The following is a 26,477-nucleotide window of genomic DNA, read 5'->3' on the forward strand; positions in this document are numbered from 1 at the left end:
TCTGTGACTCGATGGCCCCAAATCAAAATGATCATCTAGATGATGATTTTCCTGTTCTTCTTTTCTGTCTTGTTACCCGCCGTCTCCCTTTCTTTACGGCTCTCCCTCCTTCCCGCGACAGTATTGATAGTGATTTATTGTGACAATGACCGATGTATTTTGCTGCTGAGCAGCTCCTTCATGGAGACAGCCAAAGGTTAATAAAATTGGTGCTGATTGTATCAATTTTATAGATAAGCCATTCACAACAAGTGTAGTTGGGTGAATAAGAAGTCAATTGAGGCCTTGGAAACTGCACACAGGCCCAATGAATAGCTGCTTTTAGGTGCTTTTTTTTCGTTAGGAGGATAAATGGAGAATTGCAGCTCTCTTCCATTGCAGCAGGCAGCAGAGGCAGAACGAGGCGAACTGAGGTTCAGACAAGCCTGCCAGTAAATTGCCCTGAATGGGTTCTGGAGGTTGACAGGCCCTATTAAGACAAACAGCTTTCCTCATCGGAGAGATAAAATAAATCAGGTGTTTAGTCAAATTAAAATAGTTTGAGTGGAGAGGGCCCCTGGGAGCTCTCAGGAGAAACTCAAGACAGATGTGGTCAGAGACGAGAGGAAGACACCCAGGAAAGAATTCAGCTCCTGCTGGCTTCAGGCCAGACTTCACCGCACTGTTATCTGGACCTCTTGTGTTTTCTGCCCCCTTTCTCTCTCTTTCTCCCTCTAACTGTCTCTTTCTCTTTCTGTCAGTTTTCCTGTCAGTTTTTTGTGCGTACCACCATACCAGCTGTCACACAGGAGTGCAGTGGGAGGAGAGTGAGTTACTGTCTAGCCTCTCACTGGCAATTATGTTGGCTGTGTAAGTCAATGGTAGGATCACTTAGCATTGATTAGGCGGAGAGAGAGCAGTGCAGCGGAGCCCCTATCACACACAGTGCAGACATGTAACTGCAGAGAGAGAAACGCAAGTCCGCTGCTCTGTCATTGCTTTGGTTTGTCAAATATGCATTAAAGAGAGGGAATGTGATGATGATACAAAGTGCATGTGGTTATAGTGTATGTTGAGCATGCATTTTGTTTGTGTACGTACCGCTTTGAGTCTTTTTTTCTGCAGGTTTCCACATTAAATTCAGCCAAAATCTGCAGCCGTTTCCTCCCCTAATATTTGGTGTGTATAAAAGTTCTGTTTATAGGCCAGTGCAAAGAGTGACTCTTAACACTTTCTTTATAATCACCCGTGGACGTCTGAAATAAGCTGCGATTTCAGTTTGACAGCTCCCTGCAGCTCTTTGTCTGTGTGCTCGGAACAATTCCTTCACTTTCTTGCTGTGAAAGCCGTGAACACCAGCTACAGAAAAACAGACAACTCCAGGCTGTGTGTGACCTTAACACTTTCTAGTGAATTCACTGCAGTTGGTTGCTGCCTGTGTGGTTTTCTTTGTACTAAATATTGTGTACAGCACAATAGCACATGATGATCGGTCACTGTTCTATATTTAGCATTATATAATGACCGATGGCTTCTGCTGTGTTTCCTCCAAAAGCCTACACCCTGGTTATTTAGTCATGGTCACAATAAAAACTTTTGAGTACTTTTTTTTCCAGGTATGCACCAACTTGTGGTCATGTTTTTGTTTTTGTTTTCACCACCTTGCATTTATCCTTTCCTGCTCACAGACATTGCTCTCTCTTTCTCACTCTCCTTCTTCTCAATAGGTACTCCTGAGAGCCTGGCCGAAAAGGAACACCAGCTCTCCACGATGATCACTCAGCTGATCAGCTTGCGAGAGCAGCTCCTGGCTGCTCACGATGAACAGAAGAAGCTGGCTGCCTCACAGATGGAGAAACAGAGGCAGCAAATGGAGTTAGCTCGTCAGCAGCAGGAGCAGGTAACCGCTTGCTGTTTTCTTTTCTCACACGCACCAAAACACCTAGCTAATAGCCCACGCTATATATTTATTTATTTATTTTACCTTTTCCTAAACTAGGCTCTTTTCTTACTATTTGAAACACACAGAACATTCCCCTCCCTCCTTTTACCTTTTTTATTTAATTTCCTCTTTCACCTAATAATAAACCTCTTTAAACACAAGTCTTTGTGCTTAGCTCTCTATTTCATATTACATTTCATGCCTGAAATGCGCCAATAAAACCTTGCTACTTGGTTGGAATTTGGAATAATATTAGATTTGAAAGACGTTATAGTCTATATTGCCTGAGATATTTCGGTCATGCTCTCCCGCCCACAGTTATGCTGTGTGGTAGGAAAAATGTTATTATGACTTGTACTAACAAATGCGAGGGAATGTGTGAATTAAACGTTATATTAAATATGGAAGTCCTCTATATCTTATAAATCGACTCCTATTAGAACAAGCCTGGCATTAGATTTGCAGCACAAATCAGGCCAATGAGCCATATTGTACAAATCAGCAAATTAGCACAGGCCATGAAGTGTGTTAATGTCTGGGAAGAAATAAGGACACAAACTATCCACACGGGCGACACTTTTATTATCACCCGCCACCCTAATGGCTATGAGTCAATTATCAGCAAGGAGTTCACTCAGAGTTTTCTCAGCACACTCTCAGACCTTCCTTTGGTAAATGAAGAGATAGACCGTCCACCTTGGAGTGATGCATTTGGTCATAGTACACTAATAATACATTAACAGTATTGATTTATTTTTCAATCAATAGTGTTCATTTGCAAACTACGCTCAGCTCTGAAGGCTTTGTAGACACTGCAGAACAAACGACCAGTGATATATGTTTTATTATTTGATCTTATGTTAATGCGGGCTGATATTAATATTTACCATTAATAAAAATGGAAGAGAGACAGCGAGAGATGGTTGAGAGAGGGAGAGTAAGAGAGCCCGCTGAGATCTGGGATGTCATCAAGCCATCAAGATACAACGCAGTAATTAACTGTTGACACTCGTGAGGAAGCCAGCACAAATTAATCTTGACACATTTGCAGACGGCCGATATCTTACAGTGAACACTTTGTAATTATATTTAAAAATGAAAATTAAATGACACTTAAAACTAGGTTGTCATGCTCAATGAAGTGAGCATGTAAAAGGAGGGAGCGCTAGGGATGAGAAACACTGCGGTGTGGCTGCTCGTCACTCAGGGGCAGCGGGGACCCCTGTCACCCTTCCTGGGCTTGCCACCTCCATCATAACCACATTCGTCTGTGTCCTGTAAATCATTTATTCTCTTTCTCCGCAAATTTCAACTCTGCAGTTCATTTTATATTCATTTAGAACATTTAATGGTTTGTTATTGACTGACTGCAGCGGTTTAGATAAAAGAATACACTTTTATTCACAATAAAAATTGCTTTTTTAAGTTCCACCTCCAGTCCAGCCCTGTATCGTCGGTCTTGGCACATATTTAGTGTTAGGTTCATTTACTAATCAATCTACATTTTTTTTCCCACTTCATTTACCAACCAGATTGCAAGACAACAGCAGCAGCTTCTGCAGCAACAGCACAAAATCAACCTCCTCCAGCAGCAGATCCAGGTCAGTCAAAGCATTTCTGTTGGCCCTCTACCACTCAGCAGCTTACACCTCCTACTTTTTTTCTACAATGATTACTACTCCACTTCTGCCTCTTCAGTATAATTAGAGCACCAGGGTTGTCACCATGATCCAGATGTCTGGATTTAATTGCACAGATCAATAAAATTAGGCATTAAAGTAAATATCATGGCTAGCTTAAGTTTGCCACTCCTTCTTTACTTCTTATTCCTTTATCTCAGATTTTTTTTGTGTGTGTGTGTCACGCTGACATTCGTCACTTTCATCAAATGTTAATTGGCCGTTGGTAATCGGGAGGACTTTAAAATATGTAGGCGAATAATTAGCACATCTTAATGAACAAAAAAAAAATGGGGGGAAAAGTAACAACGGCTAATGAGTTGTGTTGATGGAGAAGTGCGTGGAGGTGGGGGACATGAAAGAGGCTGGTAAATGCCTCCGAAATGAGTAGATCCCAGAAGGGCAATATGGCACGCTTTCACACAGCACGCGACCTGCTGAAACCTACATTGTCACCATGACCTGTGCCTGCGACACGTACTTCCTTATGCCGCCTCGTGGACTTTTATGTTTTGTTCTACTTTTTCAGATGTGCATCATGCCAGATGTTATCTTGCTCACCACGTGTGTATGTTTGTGTGTGCTCTGTGCAGTATGGTACAAAGCACAAAGGTGCAGAGGAAGACCACCCACCCAGCATGTAGCTGAATATGGTCAGGGATATGTACAGGGTAATCCAGGGTTGCTTGCTGGCAGTGGTCAAGGCTGCGAGTCTGGCTGCCTTTGTGAGGCTAACATTATCCTGCCGGGTGTGTTTGGTGTCAGGCACATCCTTCTCCATTTACCTCCTCCTTCTCTGCTTGTTCTCAAAACTCTCCACATCAAAACTTTAAATATTCACCTGCAGCAAACTCCTGCAGAATCAACATTCAGATATTTTTTTGATAAAGAGTATCTTCTCCCCATATACTGGGACATACCACATATAATACAGCTTATTCTTATGATCCAAAGAGCAAAGAAAACATCTGTTCTCAAAGAGCAGTTAGTACAACAAGCAGATTTATGGCCAGGGCATCAAAATGCCTCTTTCAATGGCTCTTTACAAGAGGAAGACTGCACTCTCAGCTTACTGTGGAGTAGCCACTAGCCTGGACCTTTTGCTTCAACAGTGGACAGTCTATTGGAAAAACAATTCCATACGACATTCCACTACAGACAAGCACATAGCATGACACTCTGTGTAGAAAACCCTCGAAAATGAAGTACCTTATACACTGCCGAGGGACTAGTAATACTCATATGATAGAGAGCTCTTTACTTATGCACGTTGAGCATAAGGGCACAGCCCTAAAGGATCTCCCTTTTCGAGGCCCTTGCTTTCATCACAGAGTTATAGGCAAATGTTACCTGAAAATTCCCCTTGATGGATACTTTTCAGAGAGGGTGAGGTTTCAAGTGTTTATGGGAAAGTGCTTCTAAATATCCATTTCAAACACTTGAACAGAGATACAAGTAAAGCCCTTTCTTGTAGAGCCCAGTTAGCCAGTTTTCCCCTGACAAAATGAGATCTCTCCTGATTAAAAAAAAAAGCCACATCCACAATTAAATAAAAGAATCTCATGGTCAGACCATCTGTTCTACTTGCCCATCAGCCTCTCCTGGCTGCACTGGGCACGCACAACTCAAAAACAAGTCGCTCCCAAGACTTTAATAAGTTTCACTGTGTGCAACATTGTTTATCCGACAGCAAGTTATTTAGAGAAGAATATGTTCTCTGTCCTTAACCTATGGCCACTCCTCTCAAGTTGGAGTATCAGCAAGAGTAGATAAAAGAGAGTCAGGGGCAAGTTAGCGCAACGGTTTCTGCCACTCTGTTTTCATTAGTGCTGCCTCTTAAAAATGCCCTGGTCATTTTAATATACAACAGCTTTGACTTAATTATTTCTGTAAACAAGCTTCCATCCTGTACTGCGCAGGCCTTTAGCAAAGTGGTAAGCAGCACTGAGGGATTGAGTTACTCTGCTGTTAGCATGGAGAGCATTAAACTTTATTGGAGACCCTCCTGCCATCAAAGTCCTTCTGTTTTGGCTCGAAGGAAAATGAAGAGAAAGCTTCTTGCTCAGGTCTTCTACTGATGATGTGACATTTGACACCGTAAAGGGTCCACACAATAAAACCGAGGGGACCGCAACTGGAGGCTGTTTCTGTTACGCGTGTGCTGTCAAGGACTTTTTTTTTTTGCATATAAATTTAAGTTGAATCAGAAGTAGGTAGTTATTAGGTTTAGTAAGCGAGGTTTGGTCCAAGGCAGCAAGTAGTTCAATCGAGTTCTTCTTTTGAATAGCCAACTCTCATTTTATCCTTTCTCATCATTCCAACAAGAGACGAAAAGAGATTTAGTCTTTGTCCCTCGGGATTACAATGTCACTTGTTTTAAGATAGCAGATGTTTTGATTGAAGCGTTAGAGGCTTATCAAAAGTTAAAGCTCAAGGCTTTGTGTGTTTTTCCCTCAGCTTCTTTGTATTTTTCAGTTCATCCTCCTCGTTGAAATCGTCTTGGCACTAATTCAATCCTAGGATTAGATTAACTCTTGAGTTGATTTAAGTTGAAAATCTGAAACCTCACCATTGCAAGGGTCATGTGACACTTAAACATATATATACATATATATATACATATATATATATATATATACATATATATATACATATATATATATATATATGAGCCATTTAACTCTGTTTCGCTTTGTTTGTGGGAATGCATGAGAGGTAAAGACAAGGCATCATTTCAGGATATAAAATTTTAAAAAGTATGAGACATGGAGCTTTAAGGCACTCAGGTGTTGTGCCATCCATAGCCAGACCATAAGAATAACTCCATGCACCTCACTGGGTAATAAGCCCAGTTCATGTTTTCCTCAAGGATGGGTCTGTTAAGATACAATCCCTGGTATGACTCTGTATGCAAGTAAATACACATATACATCCACAAAGGTGATAGTGTACAGTACACAGGCACACAGGGACCCACGCACTGATACACACATCAATGGAATAAATACTGGCAGAAAGGTCAGGGTGAACTTTATCTTCACAAACAGGCTGGAGAAAGCCGAGCTCCCCACATGAAACAGAGGGACACTTTTAATTCATAACATTTAATTTAATTTCCTTTTTTTAATCCATGAAAAACATCACAATATCATGACACTGTCATTTGTCATTGGCTGTGGCATTGATGTGCTAACTCTGAGGACACTGTGAGACCCAAGATCAGCAAGCTAACAGTTTCAATGTTGGCTGACAAAAGTTCTTTTTTGCCCACATTTATATCTCACTCCATGAATGATCTGTTCGTCAGCCAAGTTATTCAGTGTATCTCCCTTTGACCTATTCTTCTCTCCCGACATACGACCTAGCTATAAACTCTGACCTCGCTGAAAGTAAGCGCACATTTTTGGTCCATTTAACCTCATGTCCACAAACACGGCTTGCTGAAAATGAAAACCAGAGATTAAAAGAGAAAAGGCCAGTGTATTAGTGTCCACTGCACACTTCAAAGTCTTAGTGGCTTCCTCACATGTGTCTTTAATGGTGTCAAGAAACAGTGGGGGACACTACTAAAGGTTTCAAGATTAAAGAAGAAATTCAATAACACCAGCATTAATCCGCCAAGAATTTTACAAGGTGGACAATATAGAGATAGATTTTTGAAGATGAGACGGTGCATAACAGACTTGCAGGAAAACATGCAGTTTGATAGAAAAAGGTTCTGCATTAATTCTTCATAGAGTTCATATTTTAGCCAATGGCAGGGTTATTACTAACATATCTTTCCCAATCTTTTTGTCAGTGTATCACACACTGTAAAAGTATTGTTGTCGTTATTTTACAGGAAAAGACTTCAAAATAGGTTTAAAAAGGGTTTGAAAGGGTGCAGCTTCAGTTTTTTGACCCCTTTTCTTTCTAATGCTTTCTAATTCTTTAGTCTTACCACAAAAACAGAGGTGTTTAATGTCAGTTGACATAGTGTTACAAGTGAAAAAAAAAACTATACAGTGATGTGTTTTATTCAGACGACACAGAACTCCCATATTTCTCATAGAAATCAGAAAAGTCACAGGAGGATGTCTGTACCTGTCCATCTGTACACAGTAGCTGAGGAGTCTGCACTCACATAATTTTCTCTTTCTTTTAGTTTGCACCTACAGATATCAACTCTGATAATCTAACTTTAAACAAACATCAAGCTTTATATTTAAAATAAAAAAGCAGTTTTTGTTTGTTTCGGGGGCTTTATTCCACATCTTCTGGAAATATCCATAATAGCTTAACAAATAAACTTTTCCTTAAGTGTCCGGTGCAGTTGCGGTTTGGCAGATGACTGACATCAAGCCTGACCCGCGGCTGTCATCAAGTCATTCTTTCAATTTCAAACGTTTTCAATCAAATCCAGCCTTTTCTTCTGGTTTAGCTTACTCGTAGATTTCTGCATTCTTGTTGTGATCCCCTTCCACTGTGATTCAGACGCAGCTTTTGATGGTTGGGGTCAGGGTCACGGTCCTGTTACAACACAAATCATCAAGCCAGTGCAAGATCTTTGGCAGTATTTGGTAGTTTCCCACACATAATTGGCCTGCATTCAGTATTCCAGTCTTGACAAACCCCGCACGGATGAAGAATTAAATCTTTGTTTAGTGCTGCGCAAACAGTTATCTCACCAGATCTCGCACCAGATTTGATCAAATCATACTGGTCTCTGTAATAAATAGTCTTTTAGTACTTCTGTTTGGTCTACCTTTTTATCATAATGAAATGGAATATGCATCCGATCCTTTGCAATAATTTAATGCTGATTTCGTACCGCTACCAATTTAGAGGAACAAAAACCCAAAACTACAGTATAATGGTAAATATTTAAAATCAATCAGATGAGTTTAAATAAACACGGGGCCGTATGGTAATTGCTCGAAGATAATAGTGCTAATTTGTGTATTCTCTGATGCTTTTGTTGTCTCCCCGGCACAAATGATTTTCTCAGTGTGAGACTCTTATTAATGCACTGGCTGGGAAAAAAAAGGAAGCACAAAAATAGACATTGTTAAAGAGAATGTGTAAGTCCCCCAATTAGCACAGCTAGACTGGAAGTGTTAGCATGATAATAAGAGAATAATAGAGCAGGGGAATGGTAATGTGTGTGTGTTTAAGTGTGGAAGTTTGCGCTGCTGTGTGCACTCGTGTCTGCATAGACTCTGTTCTTTCCCTGGTATTGAAGAGCTCTATGTTAGACTGCTAGTAGGATTATGTGGGGGCATTAACAGCCTAGTCAGACAAGCTTGGCTCTCACCCAGGGAGGCTCAGTCCAGCATGTTCATCCTCCATTTAAGGAGACTGTTAGCTGATGAAGATGTGCACATGCAAGGCTGAAGATAAAAGAAAGCGGTGACCCGACTCATTAGCCCCTGTGATTTAATATATTGACACTTGGATACAAATAATTCCATTTAGTGGACTCTATCGGCGAGGTAGGACGGATCAATTTAATTAGTTATGAAATGTGACTCCTTGTCAGGGAGCAGAAGAAATGCTGACGTTAAACAAAGTCACGTGCAAATTAAACAATAAAGCCATCACGGCCCTGTTAAAACTTAATGATGCACAAAAAGGTGCAGCAGTGGCAGTGATGGTTCGCAAATGAAGCTGAGTGGCTGTGCAGTTAGTATGTAATGCATTTGTCTTTTGCTTTAGAATTTTATACATAGCTGCCTACAGTGCTTTAGAAGGTATGGGGTTTTCCCAGTCTCCTTTTTATCAGTTTAGTGTGAGTAATAGTAAACATGCTTACTCGACTGTATCGATTTAAAAAGATAAAGAATGTGGAATTAAAGTAAAGGAAGGATGGAAGGATCGGTACTAGGTAGCTTTCAGTTGTAACTTATACTACTTGTCCTGCATCTTTGCCAATGAGGTAAAAGTATAACATTAACAGATTAGTTACTGCTCTTTTGTGAAACTGTACATTGCACAAAGGAGCCATGCATTTGAGTAATTGGCCTTTTGTTTATTAGACACCTCAGCAGCTTAAGCAGCGAGGCTCCATATCAGAGGTGCTACCTGAAAGGCTGTCACGTGCGAACTCACACCTGAGGGTCTACTTAAAATTAGTCACCTGAGGGGTTTCCAAAGCAGCCGTGGGACGGGTTCATTTATAACACAAACGTCTCACTCTATCGGCCCTCTCTCAAAAGTGACAAGAATAATTTACACAACAGAGAAGATTGTCTGGCATACAGGTATGTGAATTTGCCTTTAAAATGAATCAGGGTGTTAAATAATCCAGATAGCTGAACATCTACACACACACTCACACACACAGATGATGAAAGGAGCGCTTTTACGTTAGGTCCGAATATCACAATAAAGCACCTGTTCGGAGCACCAGAAATCTTCCCTGGATCGTGGAAAAGCAGCTACACTTAACAACCATTGTACCCCAGCCCCCGAGAGGAAAAATATCAGTTAAGGGAGAACACATCCTCCAGTGTGATGCAGACTTAGTTTCCTCTCGCCCACCGCACCGACTGTGTTTTCTCTGCTAATGTTGTGCAAACTGTTTTGTCTTTGCACTGGCTTTGCGTGGCCGTCATCCTCAGCAGTGGGCACTCTCACAGGGAGAAGGAGCTGCATTAATAGACTCTACTGTGTACAGGCAACCGGCAGGAAGAAAGGGGCGCGTGTTTTCCTAGGGCAGGGGTGGCAAAGCAAAGCATTCAGCCCATGGCTAATTCAAAAAGGAGCTTTTTGTTTTTGGGGTGGAGGAGAGTCCAAGCATTCCCCAACCAAACACAATGAATGAGCTATTTTGTCCATATATATATATTTTTTGAATATACATTTTTATTTTTGTTTGGTTTTGTAGAATTGGATTAACAAATTATGAATTAATTTTCTTAAATTATATCACTAGCTCTTTTTTCATTTTATCAAACAGTTTGTTTTAGACGCGTCACTGTACATAAGCTCTCTTGTTTTATCTTTTACAAAATTTAACGCTTTGTACTTCTCCATCATAATTTGAGGACGTTTGAAAGTGTCAGCGCGCTCGTGTGTCTAATAACGTTGCCCCTTCTGACAGGCCTCCTTTCTTCTGAACAACAGAATGGGCTCTGTTGTGTTCTGTGGCCCCAGCAGCTGGGAGGTAACAGGGAAGACAGAGCCTCAGTCTATGAAAGGAGGACAGGACAGAGGGGGAAACCCAGTCGTGGTGCGGACAATTCTATCACGCAAATTAGATGTGTTTCAAACTCAGACAAGAAACTATTTCTCATTAACTATATACCTCCAAAAGAGGTGTTTCCCTTTTATTTTAAATACATTTTAAAGAATTTTAGTGCCTCATGGTGAAATTCCCCACTTCCCCTGCAGTGTGCCCATGAAGCCAGCTGATATCCACTGGTCTTCAGACCCCAACTGAGGTAGTTCATTTGCTCCCTTTTCGGCACAGTGTACAGCTGTCAGTGTGCTGTCAGGTGATTTCTAATCACCTCTTTTTGGAGGAGGTAATCCACTAAATTAATGCGCCATGTTTAAAAAAATTTAAACACAGATAATGTATCAAAACAGAGAGATATAGCACAAACACTTCACACATAACCACTTAATTAAAAACCAGAATAAAATACCTTGAGGTTAGACCTTGACATCTAAATTCTATAACATCTTTTTTATTCATGCATGGCATATGTAATGATAATATGTGCTTTCTTTATCCTGTTTTTGTCTTCCTATTTTACCACTTTGCATCACACTTGGACTTTTATTTCCTTTTCAAAACATTTAATACTAAAGCTACACTGAATCTGAGTAGAGTGCACTGTGCAGAAACCCTGTAAATGCCAGGCACTGTATTTAAGCAAACAGTAGCCTGCAGTTTTATCCAGGATTCCAAGGATGTCAAGAGGAGCCATGATGAGGAGGAGGGCTAGAGTGGAGGGATTTGGGGTGGGATGTGTTAGGTGGGTCAGAGGGATGGACTACCCTGCTTTCAGCTCCCGTCGACTTAATATAGACATATTGGAATGGCACTTTTCCAAGAAGGCTTGTTGTACTTTGTAAGGAATTAGTGGAACCATTGCTTATTCCCTCTGGATGGCCTGACCTCACTCTGGATTTTTACTTAGTGTCACACTCGAGTTTAAGCGAACAGTGCACACTGTGCGTAAACAGCTCACAGAAAATAATGCAGCTTTTTTTATACTATGTCTGATTTTTGTAGAAAGGGGTGCTGTAAATGGTTTCAGAAGCAGGAAGGAAGTGAGGAGTCAAAGACAGACTCTTGAACAGGACAAAGGCCCTTTGTCGCTGACATGAAGCTCTCCAGGGTTTCCAGCGTTAATCTGGCCAAGCATGAATAATGTGGTAAAATGAAGACCTTCATTCAAAAGCAAAAGTCTGGAGCTCAAAGTCTTGTTCAAATCTATTGATCTATTTGTCTGATTATCGTTAGTTACAGACAAATCCAAACATCATCAGATCTGTGTTTGATTAATGTGCATGTCTCCCACGTAATGTAACTATTCAGTGTGCAGCAGAAAGTGACCAGCAGTAATCGAGTAACATCTGATTGTATTCAGCAGAAGTGCTTCCACTGAGTGATTTTCCTCCTGGCTGTGCTGCGGTACACTGTACACCCAGCAGGCTCTGTTCATACGCAGTGGCGGGTGTTAAACACATCCTGCTGTCTAGTGTCAGTTTACCGCGTGTGCTGCTGTTGGGATGTAGCCAGCTTACTCCCGATCACGTTCCCCTTAAATGAATCACAAAAGGTGATTCTACTAGCGAGCGTTTGGTGTGGAACTCAGTGGGGAGAAAGGTGGAAACAAAGTGTGAACTATCAGTTCTTACACCAACAGCTTACGTCTATCCTCCTTGGGTGAAATTACAGAACCTCTCCAAGAGAAAATGTGAAAACGAAGATTAGTGAGGGCTGACAACTACTAAAGTGATGAAGTAATTTTTATTTAAATGAGGTGACAGTGAAATGTGAACTCTCTTCAGGAAGATTACTGGTGACTGTGATCTTTTCACAGTGTGTGAGGTGTTTATTATAGTCTAAACTTTACAGAATTAAAAATCAAAGTCTTCAGATTTTTTCACCGACCTGTGGTTTTATTGTTGTCAGTCACTTTTTTATAAAAGTACTTCTTGCAAGTCTCCTCATGACAAAAGTGTGCAGATTATATCGAAAACAAGGATCTGTATATGGCACAAGTGTTAAAAAGAGTGAAATGGTAATTAATCAGAATGGAATATTGAGGATCTCATAGGTCCTTTCAAGCTAATAACCGTGAGCTTTGGTGCTAGCGAGGTAGATGTTTGCCTTTTTTGCCCCTTTTGTATTTGAATCTTGGTAATACTGAATGATTCTGGCAGTAAAAACAAAAAAATTCTTACAGTTTCTTCAACATGGACCATTGTTGTCTACAGTGATTAGCAAACCTGAGCGTCAGTCAGTGCATGAAAGTGTAAGAGGGTTCAGACGGGATGCCAGCAGGGGTCTTGAGGCCTCACGGGTGCTTTGTGGAGGCTATAACAGACAGTGAGGAGCATGGGTGTTGACAGGGTCCCAAGTGAGTGCTGTAATGCGCTGTTCATCTCCATTTGCAGTGCGGTTTTTGGAGCCGCTTGCATGAGTGCTGTGGGTGGATGCTTTCTGGTGTACTAAAAACACCACCGTTCACTGTTCTCCGTTTACCATCACCTTTGCCTCATGTAGCTCTGTGAAATGTGAAGCTTGTTTCTAATCACACTGCTTTTTTATTTTTTTAATTAAAAGTGCATCTTTCATTTAAAATATGTGAAGTCTAATCTGTATTTCTGATGCTTCATAGGGATGCTAATTAACAAAACTGCTATAAAAAGGACTTTATCACGCATGCATTAGTGCAGTAATAAAGTGATCTTTGTGTGTGAGTGCGTATTGCATGTGTTTTAAGTGCTCTGAGAAATAAAAGGAGCTCTTTTAACTCTACACTTTTTTTTTTTTTACCTTATGTATTTACACATCAGACATCTGAACCGTCTGCTTGCCCTCTGCAGTCTGACCACAGGGTGTGCTGCTGCTTTGCGCCATTGTGGAGTTTACATGCTGTCTTATTAAACTTACTCTTAAAGGAATGATCTGTTAAAGTTGCAAAATAAGGAACCTGCAGCTTGAAAAGTGTGTGTGTGTGTTATATCATTTTAAAATTTAAATTCTTCCTTTAAAAAAATGAAAAAGAAAGCGCTCTCTTATAACATACAGTTTGGAATCGCACACACAGTAGATGCAAGTGAGTTCTATTTATCAAATACCAGCATCTCCTTGAGAGGGAAACAGATTGTGTACTGGGCTGCTACAGACTTCATCAGGTCATCTGAATTGATGATACATGTTGCAAGGGAGCCCGTTTCCCCCGGAAACCTCTGCTGGAGCGCATGCTGGCAGAGACGGGGGCCTCAGCCAAGTCTGTCTGACTGATCACTACAGATGCTCCTCTTCAAGTATTCCGAGTCAGATCCTTATTGCTGTGTCTTGAGGGACAAACAATAGCACCTGTTCCTCATAAGATAGCCCATTCATGTATCTTTAATGAAGCCTGGGGGCAGATGGTGTGAAATGACATTATCCAGTACTTAGCAGCGCTAAGACAAAGGAATAGCACTGCCAGCATAACAATGCTGCTGTATTTATGAGGGAAAGGGAGAAGGCTGTCTGAGCGCCCCACTCACATCTGCTCCACTTCATTCCCCCACTCCTCAAGATCATCTTGGCATTAGAAATATCCTGGGCTCTTCGCCCATGGATAGATGGACTTTCGGGTAACTCTTATAAAGTGGGCAGGATGATGGAGTTGTAGAAACAGAGCAGAGCGCAAGTTAAACATCCATGTTGATTTCCTTAAAGTATACTTTATTTTTCTGCCACGCTGCTTTAAACAGTTGATTCTAAAAAATAAGGGACTCATGAAAATATTATAATCTGCTAAGCCACTGTGCCAGCTGTTAATTGACAGCTCAGCTAACCTCCTCTATTTGTTGCCACCTTTAAGCCGCTCAGAATTTGATTTGCCTTTCTCTGACATTAGCCGCTGTAAATTAAACTTTAATGCATCGAGCTCATTACCGAAAATCACAACCATTCAACTTCATTGCATTTATTTCCCCTTCAACGCACAGTTCGGATCTGTCTTGCCTCAATGAACCTTGTATATTTGCCCCATATTTTAGAGTAATAATAGTAATAAAAGCTTATATCCCAGATGAAATTATATCATTTAGAGTTTATCATTTGCGTTTGCTGGAGAAATGCATACGTGTATCAAAAATCCTTGTGCTGATGTCTCTCATTATAGTGTGTGTATAAAGTGTGGATGGCCTGCATACGTCCCTTAAACAATTTTGCGGTATTATTTAATGTACTCAGAAAAAACACTTTAACTTTAAATTTAAAATGTGAAGTTAAAAAAATGAAGTGCTGATTTAAAACACCTTTAAACAACTGATGCATGTCAGCAAACTCCTGAAATATGAACTACCATGCAGCGCACTTAAAGGGACTTGAGGGAGCCCTTTTCTGCCCTGTGACTGCTGCACATTCAGCACCAGACTCCATCTGTTTTAACAGTCCAAATACACAGGCAGAGAAAAGCTGTGTGCCCCTGCCTGTCACTGGCCCCACCTCATGTTGTGACATTAATTATTGTGTTTTTCCATATGTTCCATACATGCAAGGCCAAGCTCGATCTTTCACTCGCTCAGCCTGGAAACTTGGAACACAAATCCCCATAAAGCAATGTTTTATTTAAGGACATTTGTCGCAGTCTCCTTGGCCATTTATTTTTTCTTCAGCAACAGCACATTTTACAAAATTACTTTTCTATTCTTTTATAATGCACTTTCTGCACTTGCACTTCCATAAACGCTCAGTAGGCATAAAATTCTTCTATTTATTTAGTTTTCAGTCTAGCTTTGCACCTCTGGACAGATCAATAAAGTTGTTTAAAGTAGGTTTAGCCTGCTAGCTCTGAGAGAACCTGGGTGCAACTGCTCCTGTAGAGGGTCTACAGGGGGAGCAACCCCGACTGAAAAGTGGAGATCATAGCAGAGCTCAGCCATAACACGGGACAGGTTGATTTCATGCCCCAATGCAGCGGCAGTAATTGCACCCAGGCCCGTTTTATTGCGAGTTGATTTTAAGGAGGGATGAATGGAGAAACATTCTGTAAAGTGTTTATTTTGGGGGATGACCTTTATTAACCCATTTCCAGGCAGGTTCCCCCGAGGTGATTTGGCTCAGCCCTAGATTAACCCTCACAGGCCCATGGTAGCCAGGCTGCGCCCTATCATGGAGTTTCAGGAAGCAGAGAGTGACAGTAAAATTGGACTTGCAGCATGTGTGCAAACCCCCACACAGCACTTTTGATACATAAGCTACTCACCCACCCTTGACACACAAATGCGGGGAGTTTGTACTGATATCCCCAGTAGGCGAGTCAGCAACAGGCTGCATGGTGAAGGTTAATATGTGAGTTGAACACAGACTGGGAAAGACATTAAGATGAAAAAGAACAAGCACTTTTCAATGGCCTGCAATTTTCACTCCTAAAAGCAGTGACATTAAATTTCTGGATGTCTTTAGCTTTTTCTAATATGAACAAATGATCATCCAGGATTCTGTTACAAGTTAAGCTTCCCTTGAGGTTTTTGTGTCGTCATGCATCTACACGCTGATCGGTTCTGGCACTGCATCTGCATCAGACGTTAAACAATCTTCTTGCAGAGTGTAACAGCTAGAAAGTTGGTTTACTACAGGTCTTTAATAAACATGGCATACTCATCAGTGAGTGCTACGGTTCTCTTTGACCTTAGGTTTTATTAAAACCAAGCACGCTGTACATCTTTGATATTCGGAGTTATCATTTTATAGATTTAATACTACTTTCAACACATACACCGCTTGCCACAGAATCCATACAAAACTATTGCGCCTCTCTGCTTTCCATCCTACAGCACATGTCACTTACTCTAACTTATGCTGTAACAATGTGTGTATGCGGGCCTTTGATGTGCCGAGGTGAAATTGTGGTTTGGATTAAGAGCAGGCGTAGCTCAGCCAGGTATTGTGTGAGCACACGAGGGCCGTCATTGCCGCAGAGACCCCTGTCAGCACGCGTTAGCAAGAGCTGTGATCTGGCCTCCCCCTGAGTGGGCTCTGTGTTTCTGTGTACTATGCCAGTGCTTAGGCCTCTCTCTGATCTCTGCTCCCTATCTGTTCAGCAGGTCCAGGGTCACATGCCTCCGCTCATGATCCCCATTTTTCCACACGACCAACGCACTCTAGCAGCAGCAGCTGCCGCCCAGCAAGGCTTTCTCTTCCCTCCAGGAATGTCTTATAAGCCAGGTACGCTTGCAAATTTAAGCCATTTTGGTCATATTGTCCTTCTTTTCTCCCTTGCTTGCTTTGTCTTCACCCCCTTTGTGCTTTTAACCACAACTATAATTTTCAGTCTGGAAGCTGTTAGACTTTAATGCTTCATTCACACTCTGGCTGCTGGCATGCTCTGCTGTGTCTGAACACAGATTTGAGAGCAACGCCTGGGAATGTTCTTGTCCATGTGGAACAATAGATATGGGTGGAAAAACAGAGGAATGTAAACATGTCATCGGCATGAAAGTATCTTTCAGGAGTGCACTGGCTATAATAGTTTTTTTGTTTTCAAAGTATCTACTGTCAGAGATCCAAGAACACGGGAGACGAACCCTGCAAGAAGTGCTTTCCAAATCTATCGTAATAAAAGAGCAACTCCCCTGTTACAGTTTCACACAATTATACCCTGTTATAGTCAGATTAAGTCATTAAAACACAGTTAGGAGTTGGATAGTCTGTACATGATGCAAGAACAGGTTTTTCTGTACAATTACTGTTTGCACTGCCTGTAACGGCATGCCTCACTTGCTTCCTTTGTATTATGGAAACATATTTTACACATTGTAAAGTTTTCCACGTTACAGTATGTACTTAGTCCCAGGGCAAGGTTATATATACATATATATATATTAAAAAAATGGTTGTTTTGTTACGCACATCATTTATTTAACAAAATTCAGCTGAATCTTGTCCACTGAAAAAGGTTTTCCCATTTTCACCCCAAGGCAAAAAAAGTGTTTTTATGTTGATGAAACCTTGAAAAAGAAAAGTCTTTGTCTGAAGAGGACTATAAACAGAAAACTGAGAAGAGCAAGAAGTCAGCAGGTTTGCAACACAACATTAAAAAGTGTGGTAGTGCAGTTAATGAATTAACTATAAAACCACAGGATGAAAAAGAAAGTCAGCTATTTTTGAACTATGGAGCCATGACAGCTTAAACAAAGTGCCTGAGGGGGAGTCTTTTACCAGTGTGCTTTTTGCAATAGGTTTGACACGGAAAATGTTTTAGTTCAAATAACAGGAGCTATTATGGAATCATGTTCAGGGGTCACCATGTGCACGGGTCTTGCATAATTCATGAGCTCATGAAGAAATAGCAAAGGAGGTCTGAAAATGACTCTTGTAGTCAGAAGAGGTATTTTCAAAGCCTTTATTATTTCTTCCCTGTCCAACACAATATATACAATATATCCAGAGAGCACAATGTTATCATCACCACCTGCAGAGTGTACAGGATGCTTCTGTGTCCTTTCTCCATGAAGTGAGCGGTGAAGCATTTACTTCCAAGACTAAGGCACACTAATCTGATGTTATCATTATGAGACAGCTCCCAGGGACCACTGCTTATGACCCCCAAACCTGTGGTGCTCTCATGGCAACAGATTCATTTTGGCACCGTAGTGGTAAGTCATCACCCCGTCCACTGGCTGTGCTCAATGGCCTGGTGCTGCATGGTAGGCAGGCACAGTCATAGAGACACCAAGTCATCGCTTAAACAAATAGATATATAAGTTGGACTTCTTAGCCTGTTTGCACTGTTTACACAGACATGGCAGCATTCAGTCTGAGGTGCCTTTAATGGAGCTGGAGAATGACCCCATAGTCTTTAGTCTCTGCCAGTCGCCCTCATAGGTATCCTGCTGACAGTTGATAGTTTTCTCATGCTATCTTATTTTATTTTGTTTTATTAGTTGCCAGATTTAAACTATTCCGTCTTTGTAGTGTTTGTTTTTCAAGTCATTCAAACTGGATGTTTACTCTTTATGAGTAAGTTGTATGAAGAAGGAGTCTTTTTATGTGTGCAGAGTGTGTGTCGCAGGTTCCATTGCTAGACTTAAAGATCTGCAGGGCCTCAATCAGGGATTACTCAAATCACAAAGATATTTCTTGGTATATTAAAATGTACTATATATTGCTACCTGAAGCCCCGTTGCTTTTGTTGGGTTTGGCATTGGGCTGCAATACTAAAAATGCAAAGACATTTAATTTTTATTAACAATATTTATTTGTGATCTTCTGCTTTTCACAATACAAACAAACCATGATAAAACACTGTATATACATATGCAATCTAAGAGAAAACAAAATATTCCTCTAATGTTTGAGAGCACGTCTCATGTCCAAACAGAGTTGCTGTCTTTTTCATTTTGGCAAAGTTAATGTGACTCAACCTCCAGTCAGGTTGTGCTATTATACAGTAATCTTGATTCTTGTTTCATACAAAGTGCAGATCCAAGGATTACTGCTTGAAATTCTTTGGAGGCACCAGCAAATGCACACCTCAGCTTGTATTTTGGGTTAAACTGCTGCTGCAACATTTTGGATTAGAAAAAACTTGTTTTTTTCCTGTTACTTTCAGTGTAGTTAAATCCAATGCCAACTGCAGAAGCTTGGTAAAACTCAAACGTGAGATTTTACTGGGGTACAGCAGATTAATGATGGGGCACATACCCCTGTGAAAAGGGTTCAAGCGATGCCTATGTTCCATTTTTTACTCGGCAACAGTTCATTTGTTCTCCTTCACATTGTTCACATTGCTCGGAAACCTAAAAATTGCAACATTGAACGTGAAGCTGGTTGACTAAGTGAGTTTCATTAATCACAACCTGAGTCATATAAAAATATACATAATCACTATCTGTAAGCACTTAATTGGAAGCATCCTGGAGCACTTTGTCTAGACTGGCACAACAGCAATACAAAAGCATCCCCTGTCATTTTTGCCCCCATAAAAGCCTGATTTCTGTACTGTGTCATTTCTGTACTGTTAGTGTTAACATCACGTGAGACAACGATAAATACTATTAGATAAGTTACTTTTTAGATTTAAGGCATATATTTTTGCGTGTCACAGACAAAATGACAAACCAGCTCCCAAAAATTGCAACAAAGTCACTTGTAAATGTAGCTCAGCTAGTCCCTGTTTAGAACAGCTATGCTATAAATGACAATGCAATGTGGGATCTTTGTGTCTCTCCTACAATGCTCTCAAATCTAAACAACGAAGTGCTTTATTTGTTTCAAGTTAAAGGAAACTTAAAAGCTGGTGAAAAAAGATGATCAGGTTTGACAGTTGCAGTCATTCATTCATAATTTGATCTACCCTAAGAAAGGTTTCAGCTACATCTGTCAACCCTCAGGAGATCTACGACTTATTTCTTGGCACCACATGAGGGGGGAAATATAGCCTGTTGTGACTATGGCGTCATCAATACGACCCCCCAACCCCTCTTAGTGTTTAGAATCCAGGCTCTCAACAGCAAAGCAACAAGGACCCTTTTTTTTTTCTTTTTTACAAAGGAAGTAAAACATTTTAAATGCTTTTCCTTTTCGTTACGAGGGGTGCTAACCTGCAGGAGTTTACATTCTGTTGGAGTCTGGTGCCTAGACACAGACTTTGATGACCCAAGTCCCAGACTTTGGAGTCTCAAGATCCCTCAGCAGTCGTCGTGCAGCACATGACCCTCCCCAGGTTTCACATGACATCTAAAGACATTCAGCCATTTATTATCCCCCAAACCCTACGTCACAGACAGCAAATGAGACAGGGAGAAAAGCGAGACCAAAAAAAGGAGGTGTGTAGAAATAACCACACCCCCCCCCCCCACATCCAACTTAGCACTATTTGAAACCACTTCTGCTATGTGATTTTATTTGCTACTAAATGGGGATTGGATTTCCATGGCCTGTATCACATTGTGCTGTGCTGTACAAGATTGCAAAGTGAGGCGGGTGGGCGAGGGCAAAGTGAAAGAGAAGGTGTATACATTTGCCTTGTCTGTGGCTTAATGGCTCCATATGTTTGTGAAGAGAAGTGACAGCCAGAAGTGGGGTCTGAGCGAAGGCCAACTACCCCTCCCCGCTCTCGCAGTGCACGCCATCACCCCTCCTTCAGATTCATGCCTCAAACCTACCTCCCGTCTATGAATGCTGTGCTGCCCAGTCTCACTGGGGATGTTCTCTCCGTCTCAACACACAAGGTTGACCGTGTAAAGGCTTCTGCAACCCTATGGATATCACTCACGCTGCAGCCATTTTTATATCCCTGTGTAACAAATGTGCTGATGGTGGGCCAACAGTAATGAATACTGCTGCTATTTGGAGATTATTTCCTCCTTGCTTGATCACAGTGGCATATGAGATAAGAATGTGGTTTTTTTAACCAGTGTTATTGTGACAGCACACTTGTTCTAACCAGTTTGCATACAAGTGCTTCCACTCTGTTGCCAAAGCTATCACTCAGAAACAAACAATGTGGCACTGAACAATAACCAGACAAGTCTACAGCTGTATGAATTGCCTGAGAGAACATACTGGTCTTTTACAAAAGCACTAACTGAATACCAAGGGAGATATTTAGCATCTAATCAGAACACAAACACACGCACACTCAAGCACACCTTTAAAGAATCCCCACCTTGTTTAACAGTGTCTTATTTACTGTTGTCAGGGGATTTGTAGTGCACAGGTGGAGTAAAAAGGGAATGGTGTGGAACTTTCGTAAGTAATTCTGCTCTTGTTAAACCCCCGTAGGCTTTTTGTTAATGCAGATGTTTGGGCTTGAAGCCGAGCGTTCGTTGCTGTTCGCCACATTTCTGTGGCAAAAGTAGTGGAGGGCCCAGAATCCGTGTTGGCACTTGCCTGGTCGCTGTGGGCCGGCTCATTGTCTGAACCTGTATGCATTGTTGTCTCTTTCTTTCTGTCTCTGACAGGTGATAACTACCCGGTGCAGTTCATTCCATCCTCAGTGGCAGCTGCAGCAGCGTCAGGACTCAGCCCCCTCCAGCTTCAGGTATGTACAGTACTATGACAAAGAATGTTAGCGACGCTCGCCAAGCTCAGGGCAGAAAGGATGGCTAAGCAGCTGTACACTAAGTAATGAGGCGCACACTAAATAATCCTGGAGGCCCCAAGCTCACGCGCGCTTATCACCTTACGTATGTAATTCATCCCATATGATAGAGGTTTCATCCCCACCAGCTCAGCCAGAGAGTTAGGAAGATAATAGTTATTAGAGAGAATGAAAATCACTTTGGTTGCATTAATCACCCACCAGTGAATTTATCGGAAGACAACAGGCTGCAAAAAAAATCTCTTTCCTAATGCTTTCATCTAGAAAACGACTGTGCTATTTACAGTTTCTCTCTTTGTAGAAAACAGCTAAGAAAATTATTAAAATTAGTCTAATAAAAAAATGTGTGAGAAGAGGATTTGAGCAACGAGAAATGTTGAGAGAGGCTGTGAGCCCTACGGGCTGCTCCAGGACTTCTCTCACTCAGCGTTTAAGAGCTAAACCTAGGTCAGGGCTTAACCTGAGGCCATAATGTTTAATGTAGATAATTATCTGTGTTCTATTATTCAACTTATCGCTATTATAAATAGTAATAAATATAAATAGCTAATGAGAAATTTTAAATAATTACTTCCCCCCCCCAACTTTTCACTGATTTTTATTTCCATTAAAAAAAACAAAACCAATGGAAATCTGAACATTGCTGATTGTTGCTTCTCTAATTATGATTTTTCTTAGTAGTTCTGAGTAATTGTAGAATTTCTGTCTGGAAATCTTAGTTGTAGTTCTTTGGAAACAAAAGCAGCAAACAAAGAATATAAAAGTATCCTACCCAGCATATGGTTAAGTGGCCACTGCTGCTTTATCAACAACACCAGTAAGTTATTTTACAGCTACAGAATGTGATGCTAAACAGCAGAAAGAAGTAAACCACGAGTGAAAAGCTAAGCTCAAGACTAAGGGGAGACTCTTTGCACACTGATATATGTGGCATTTGTCCTTCAGAAGCTACCACTGTCAGTGTTAACGAGCCTTGGCAAGTTCGAACAATGCACGCAGCTGGCTCTGAAGAGCCGTGCGTCATTATGCATCCAGGAGAAGAGCTATCAGAAGCATGTAAGGTGTTAAATGAGTCTGTTCATGTTTGAGGATGCGTGTCTGTGAGTGTAAAAGATGGAAGCTGCTTTTCTGAATATCTTTCTGGAGTACATATGCGTGGCTTTGTGTGTCATAGTGAAGTTTATTGGAAAGGAGTGTCAGTTCAGACAGGCATACTCAGCCTATTTATAGGGGTGTATGAGGTCAGATGAAACAGTCGTATATCTGAAGGTTGGGGTAAGAACGGGAGACGGGTCTAGAGTCATTAATTCTGACTATGTATCTAACCCTGGGAATGGGCAAAAACAGTGCCTCCAAGACCATGACTTGGCTGACCTTTACAGAACACAGTAAACAAAAAGAGGTGCATTTTCCATTAATTGAAGTCTGTCAGCCTGTCACATATTCCGCCTGCTGGCTGCTATTTACCCTGCATAGAGATTCCCCTTAAAACAGTAAGGCTAATCAAACATGCCCTTTTCTGCATAGCTGGGATCAACAAACCATGTGACTGCCGCCACTTCCTCTACAAAGCGCTGGGAGCCTGGTATGATTAAAACCATCATCTCAACCCAGTCATGGAATTAAGTTGGAGTTGTTTCCTCTCTTTTCAAACCAATAATACCACCAGCAACTTCCTTCATCGAAATTAAACTACTGAAAAGTGTCCTTAAATAAATGCCTGTTTGAGACAGAAGGGACCAATGTGTAGAAAGGAAACACACTTTCTCTTGAAATGAATGCCATCTTAATACCTGCGCCACTTGATATTTTTGAAAGTTTATAAATCATCCAGCGCAATTCTCCATTAACTTCATTAAACTGTCCTGAAATGTTCTAGTTCCCACCCCCAAACCTATTGTTTATCTTCCTTGTGCACGCGGTCACATGAACACACGCAGATACAACATCCCACACACATATGGCTGAATAAGCTGCCCCCCTCAATTAAAATATCTCTTCCTGTCAGCTGAATGGCAAGGTATAATTTTCACCAATTTACTCGATTTCGACTGTGCAATATATGAACCTTAAAAAATTATCTTATTGGTAGAATTAATTCCCACAATGCTGCAGAGGTAATGTGATCAGCCATCCAGCCAAAGAGGCTAGCCGCTCCGTCAGTCTTAATGTTGGCCACGAAGCCTCTTCACAATCTTCTCTGTCATAACAGTCTGGGATCCTCCCCCATTCCCCGCCCTTTCTCGCCAAGAGAAGAAAACCCAACAAGGTAACAAAGGCTCCGAGCTGATGGATGTAAATGAATCTTGCAGGATGCGTTTGAGTGTTGGGAGACTGTAATTTGCTTGTCAATACAGGGTGGTAGCATCACTCTGGTGGCTGGCAGTCTGCAAGTGGCTGTCACCAGGCATTGCTGTACCACAGGGCAATTTCACTCAATGTTTTCCTGACAGATTGGCTCTGGTCCGCAACTCACAGGAGAGGAGACGGGTAAACTATCCCAGCGCGACATGCCCCTCTTCATTAGTGCCCACACAGAGGCGGGATGAGCCTAGGACCAGCAGGAAACAATGGCTCCATCCCTGCCTGTCCCTCACTGATTACAACTGACATGTCTCACCTAACAGAGGAAATTGTGCTGAGATTGTAACCCAATCTCTCCGGACACCTACTATATTCAATTGAGTGAAGATACAAGAAGGGAATTTCCCTAATTCCACAAAAGAATTTTCTATTTGGGATAGCATTTAATTTGCTGTTTGTACATTATTCCTTGCCAACTGAAAAAAACTATTTACTTAAGGAAAATGTGACCCTAATGCATATCGCCCGTCTTCATGAACCGCTGAACAGTTGAAAAACCTTCGAGAAAGCCCTGTTTTTACCACTGGAAGCAGACTTTGGAGTTCAAGCCGTTTTACAGAAAGCATTACTGTAGAAGACAAAACATCTGGGTTCTCTGTATGTAGTGTCACCGCTGGACAAAATAAAAAAGAAACCCTCTGCGTTTACTCAGTCAAAGGTCCATTTTCTCTCTCCTGCTGTCTCATTCTTAAACCTCTTAAACCACCACAAAGTGTCTTAGTTTAAGTATTTCTCTTTCAATTACCCCATGCTATTTTTTGTGTTTCTCTTGGCTTTTTTTCCCCTATGAATTGTCCTGGCGCATGACATCCTCATGCTTTACATTAAAGGAAGCGGAGCTGCTAGAAATAAGACTTTTGCCGCACTTGCAACGGCATCTCTCCAGGGCCACGATAAACCTGGGCCCAGCCTCAGCTCATGCTCCCACTGTAAAGATGAAAAGAAGCCCATATGCTTAGCAACAACCCGGACCAGATCTCGAGCCGACAGACACATCTAAAGGAGTACTCACAGGCTTAGATGACTGGTGCGATAAGAAAGAGTGTTACACAATCAGGTACAAACAGGAAGAAAGTGGGAGAGCAGCAAACCCCGCATTATCTTTTGTTTGGATGTAAATGCCTGTGTAGTACAGATGTGAAGAAATGGCTTCTATCATTAACAAGTGAAGCACTTTTGACTTTGAAAGAGAGGGAGAGAGGAGGAGAGGGGGTAGAGAACAGACATACTGTAGAGAGCAGCTGTTTTTGTGTTTATGAGCAAAGGAGCTTGGTCTTTGAAGGTAACCCAGAGCAGTGCAGCAATGCTGGAGTGTGTGTGGAAGGCTGGCTAATAGGAAGGCTAGGTGAGCAGCTGGATAGAGGCAGTGGTGAACAGAGGGACAGATGGACAGATAGAGTTGATAATGCAGTGAGCAGCAGTGAATGGGAGGGTTGGCTCTGGGGCCCCTGGGCCTGGAGTATCCACACTCACGCCTACACAAGACAGTCTGCGATTGTGTGCATATATACAAGTTAGAAACTGAGAGAAGGACTGGACTGTCTACTCAGTAGTTGTGTGATAGAGAATCCGAGAAAGGCAGTGGGAGGGAAGGAGGGGTGAGAGCAGAGCAGGTTGGGTGCCAGCAGATGAGACAGATGTTGAGCCATACTGGAAAGCATCGGCACAGTGCACCAGGACGCCTTCCTCCACTCTTGACATCTGGGCTTAGCCTGGGTCAGGCTGCATGGTCGCCCTGGGCAATGAGCCTGTACAAGCCTTGTGGCAAACTGGGCTGGCGCTGTGCTGCCTTTTAAATGGTGTGGTGCACTGAAGCACAGTTAATGCCCTCATATCCAGTCCAGTGCTCAGTGCCCAGGCCAGACAGAGGTGAATGAGACATTGACATAGAGACACACTCGCACACAAAGAGATGAGAGTGTGTTTAAGAGAGCGTGGCTATTAGACAGTGTTTAGACAATGTAAAAGAAGATGTTGGTATATAAAATTGCAATGGCTTAAAAGCAGTTTCCCTATTTAATATATTCAAAAGCCACAGTTGGAAATGTGCAATGCACCGTCATTGCTGGCAGCAAAGAATCTGACAAATATCTGCCACTATATTTTCCACCACATATTGCCACGCTACAACTCATGTCTTTCTTTAAAAAAAGAAAAAAGAAAGACGCACATTTGTTTTTCATCAATTTCTCGTTAAAAGACAAGGCTTACACTCCTGTGTTTCCAGCAGGAAAAACATTCACTCCA

General features: G+C 41.6%; 1 protein-coding gene across 5 annotated transcripts in view; it reads left to right on the forward strand.

Moving 5' to 3' along the window:
- sox6 (SRY-box transcription factor 6) overlaps positions 1 to 26,477 on the forward strand; it is a 129,825-nt gene that overhangs the window by 73,925 nt on the left and 29,423 nt on the right. For 4 of the 5 annotated variants that reach the window (XM_013908547.1, XM_005724307.1, XM_013908549.1 and 1 more), the window contains 4 exons: positions 1,707 to 1,879; positions 3,454 to 3,522; positions 16,864 to 16,987; positions 21,727 to 21,806. In XM_013908547.1, coding sequence (XP_013764001.1) covers positions 1,707 to 1,879; positions 3,454 to 3,522; positions 16,864 to 16,987; positions 21,727 to 21,806 — 446 coding nt within the window. The remainder of the gene's footprint in view (positions 1 to 1,706; positions 1,880 to 3,453; positions 3,523 to 16,863; positions 16,988 to 21,726; positions 21,807 to 26,477) is intronic. The other variant, XM_005724308.1, reaches the window with a different exon arrangement.

This window comes from Pundamilia nyererei, unplaced genomic scaffold (genome assembly GCF_000239375.1).
Source record: "Pundamilia nyererei isolate P.nyererei 1_Seehausen unplaced genomic scaffold, PunNye1.0 scaffold00011, whole genome shotgun sequence".
Classification (NCBI taxonomy): Eukaryota; Metazoa; Chordata; class Actinopteri; order Cichliformes; family Cichlidae; genus Pundamilia; species Pundamilia nyererei.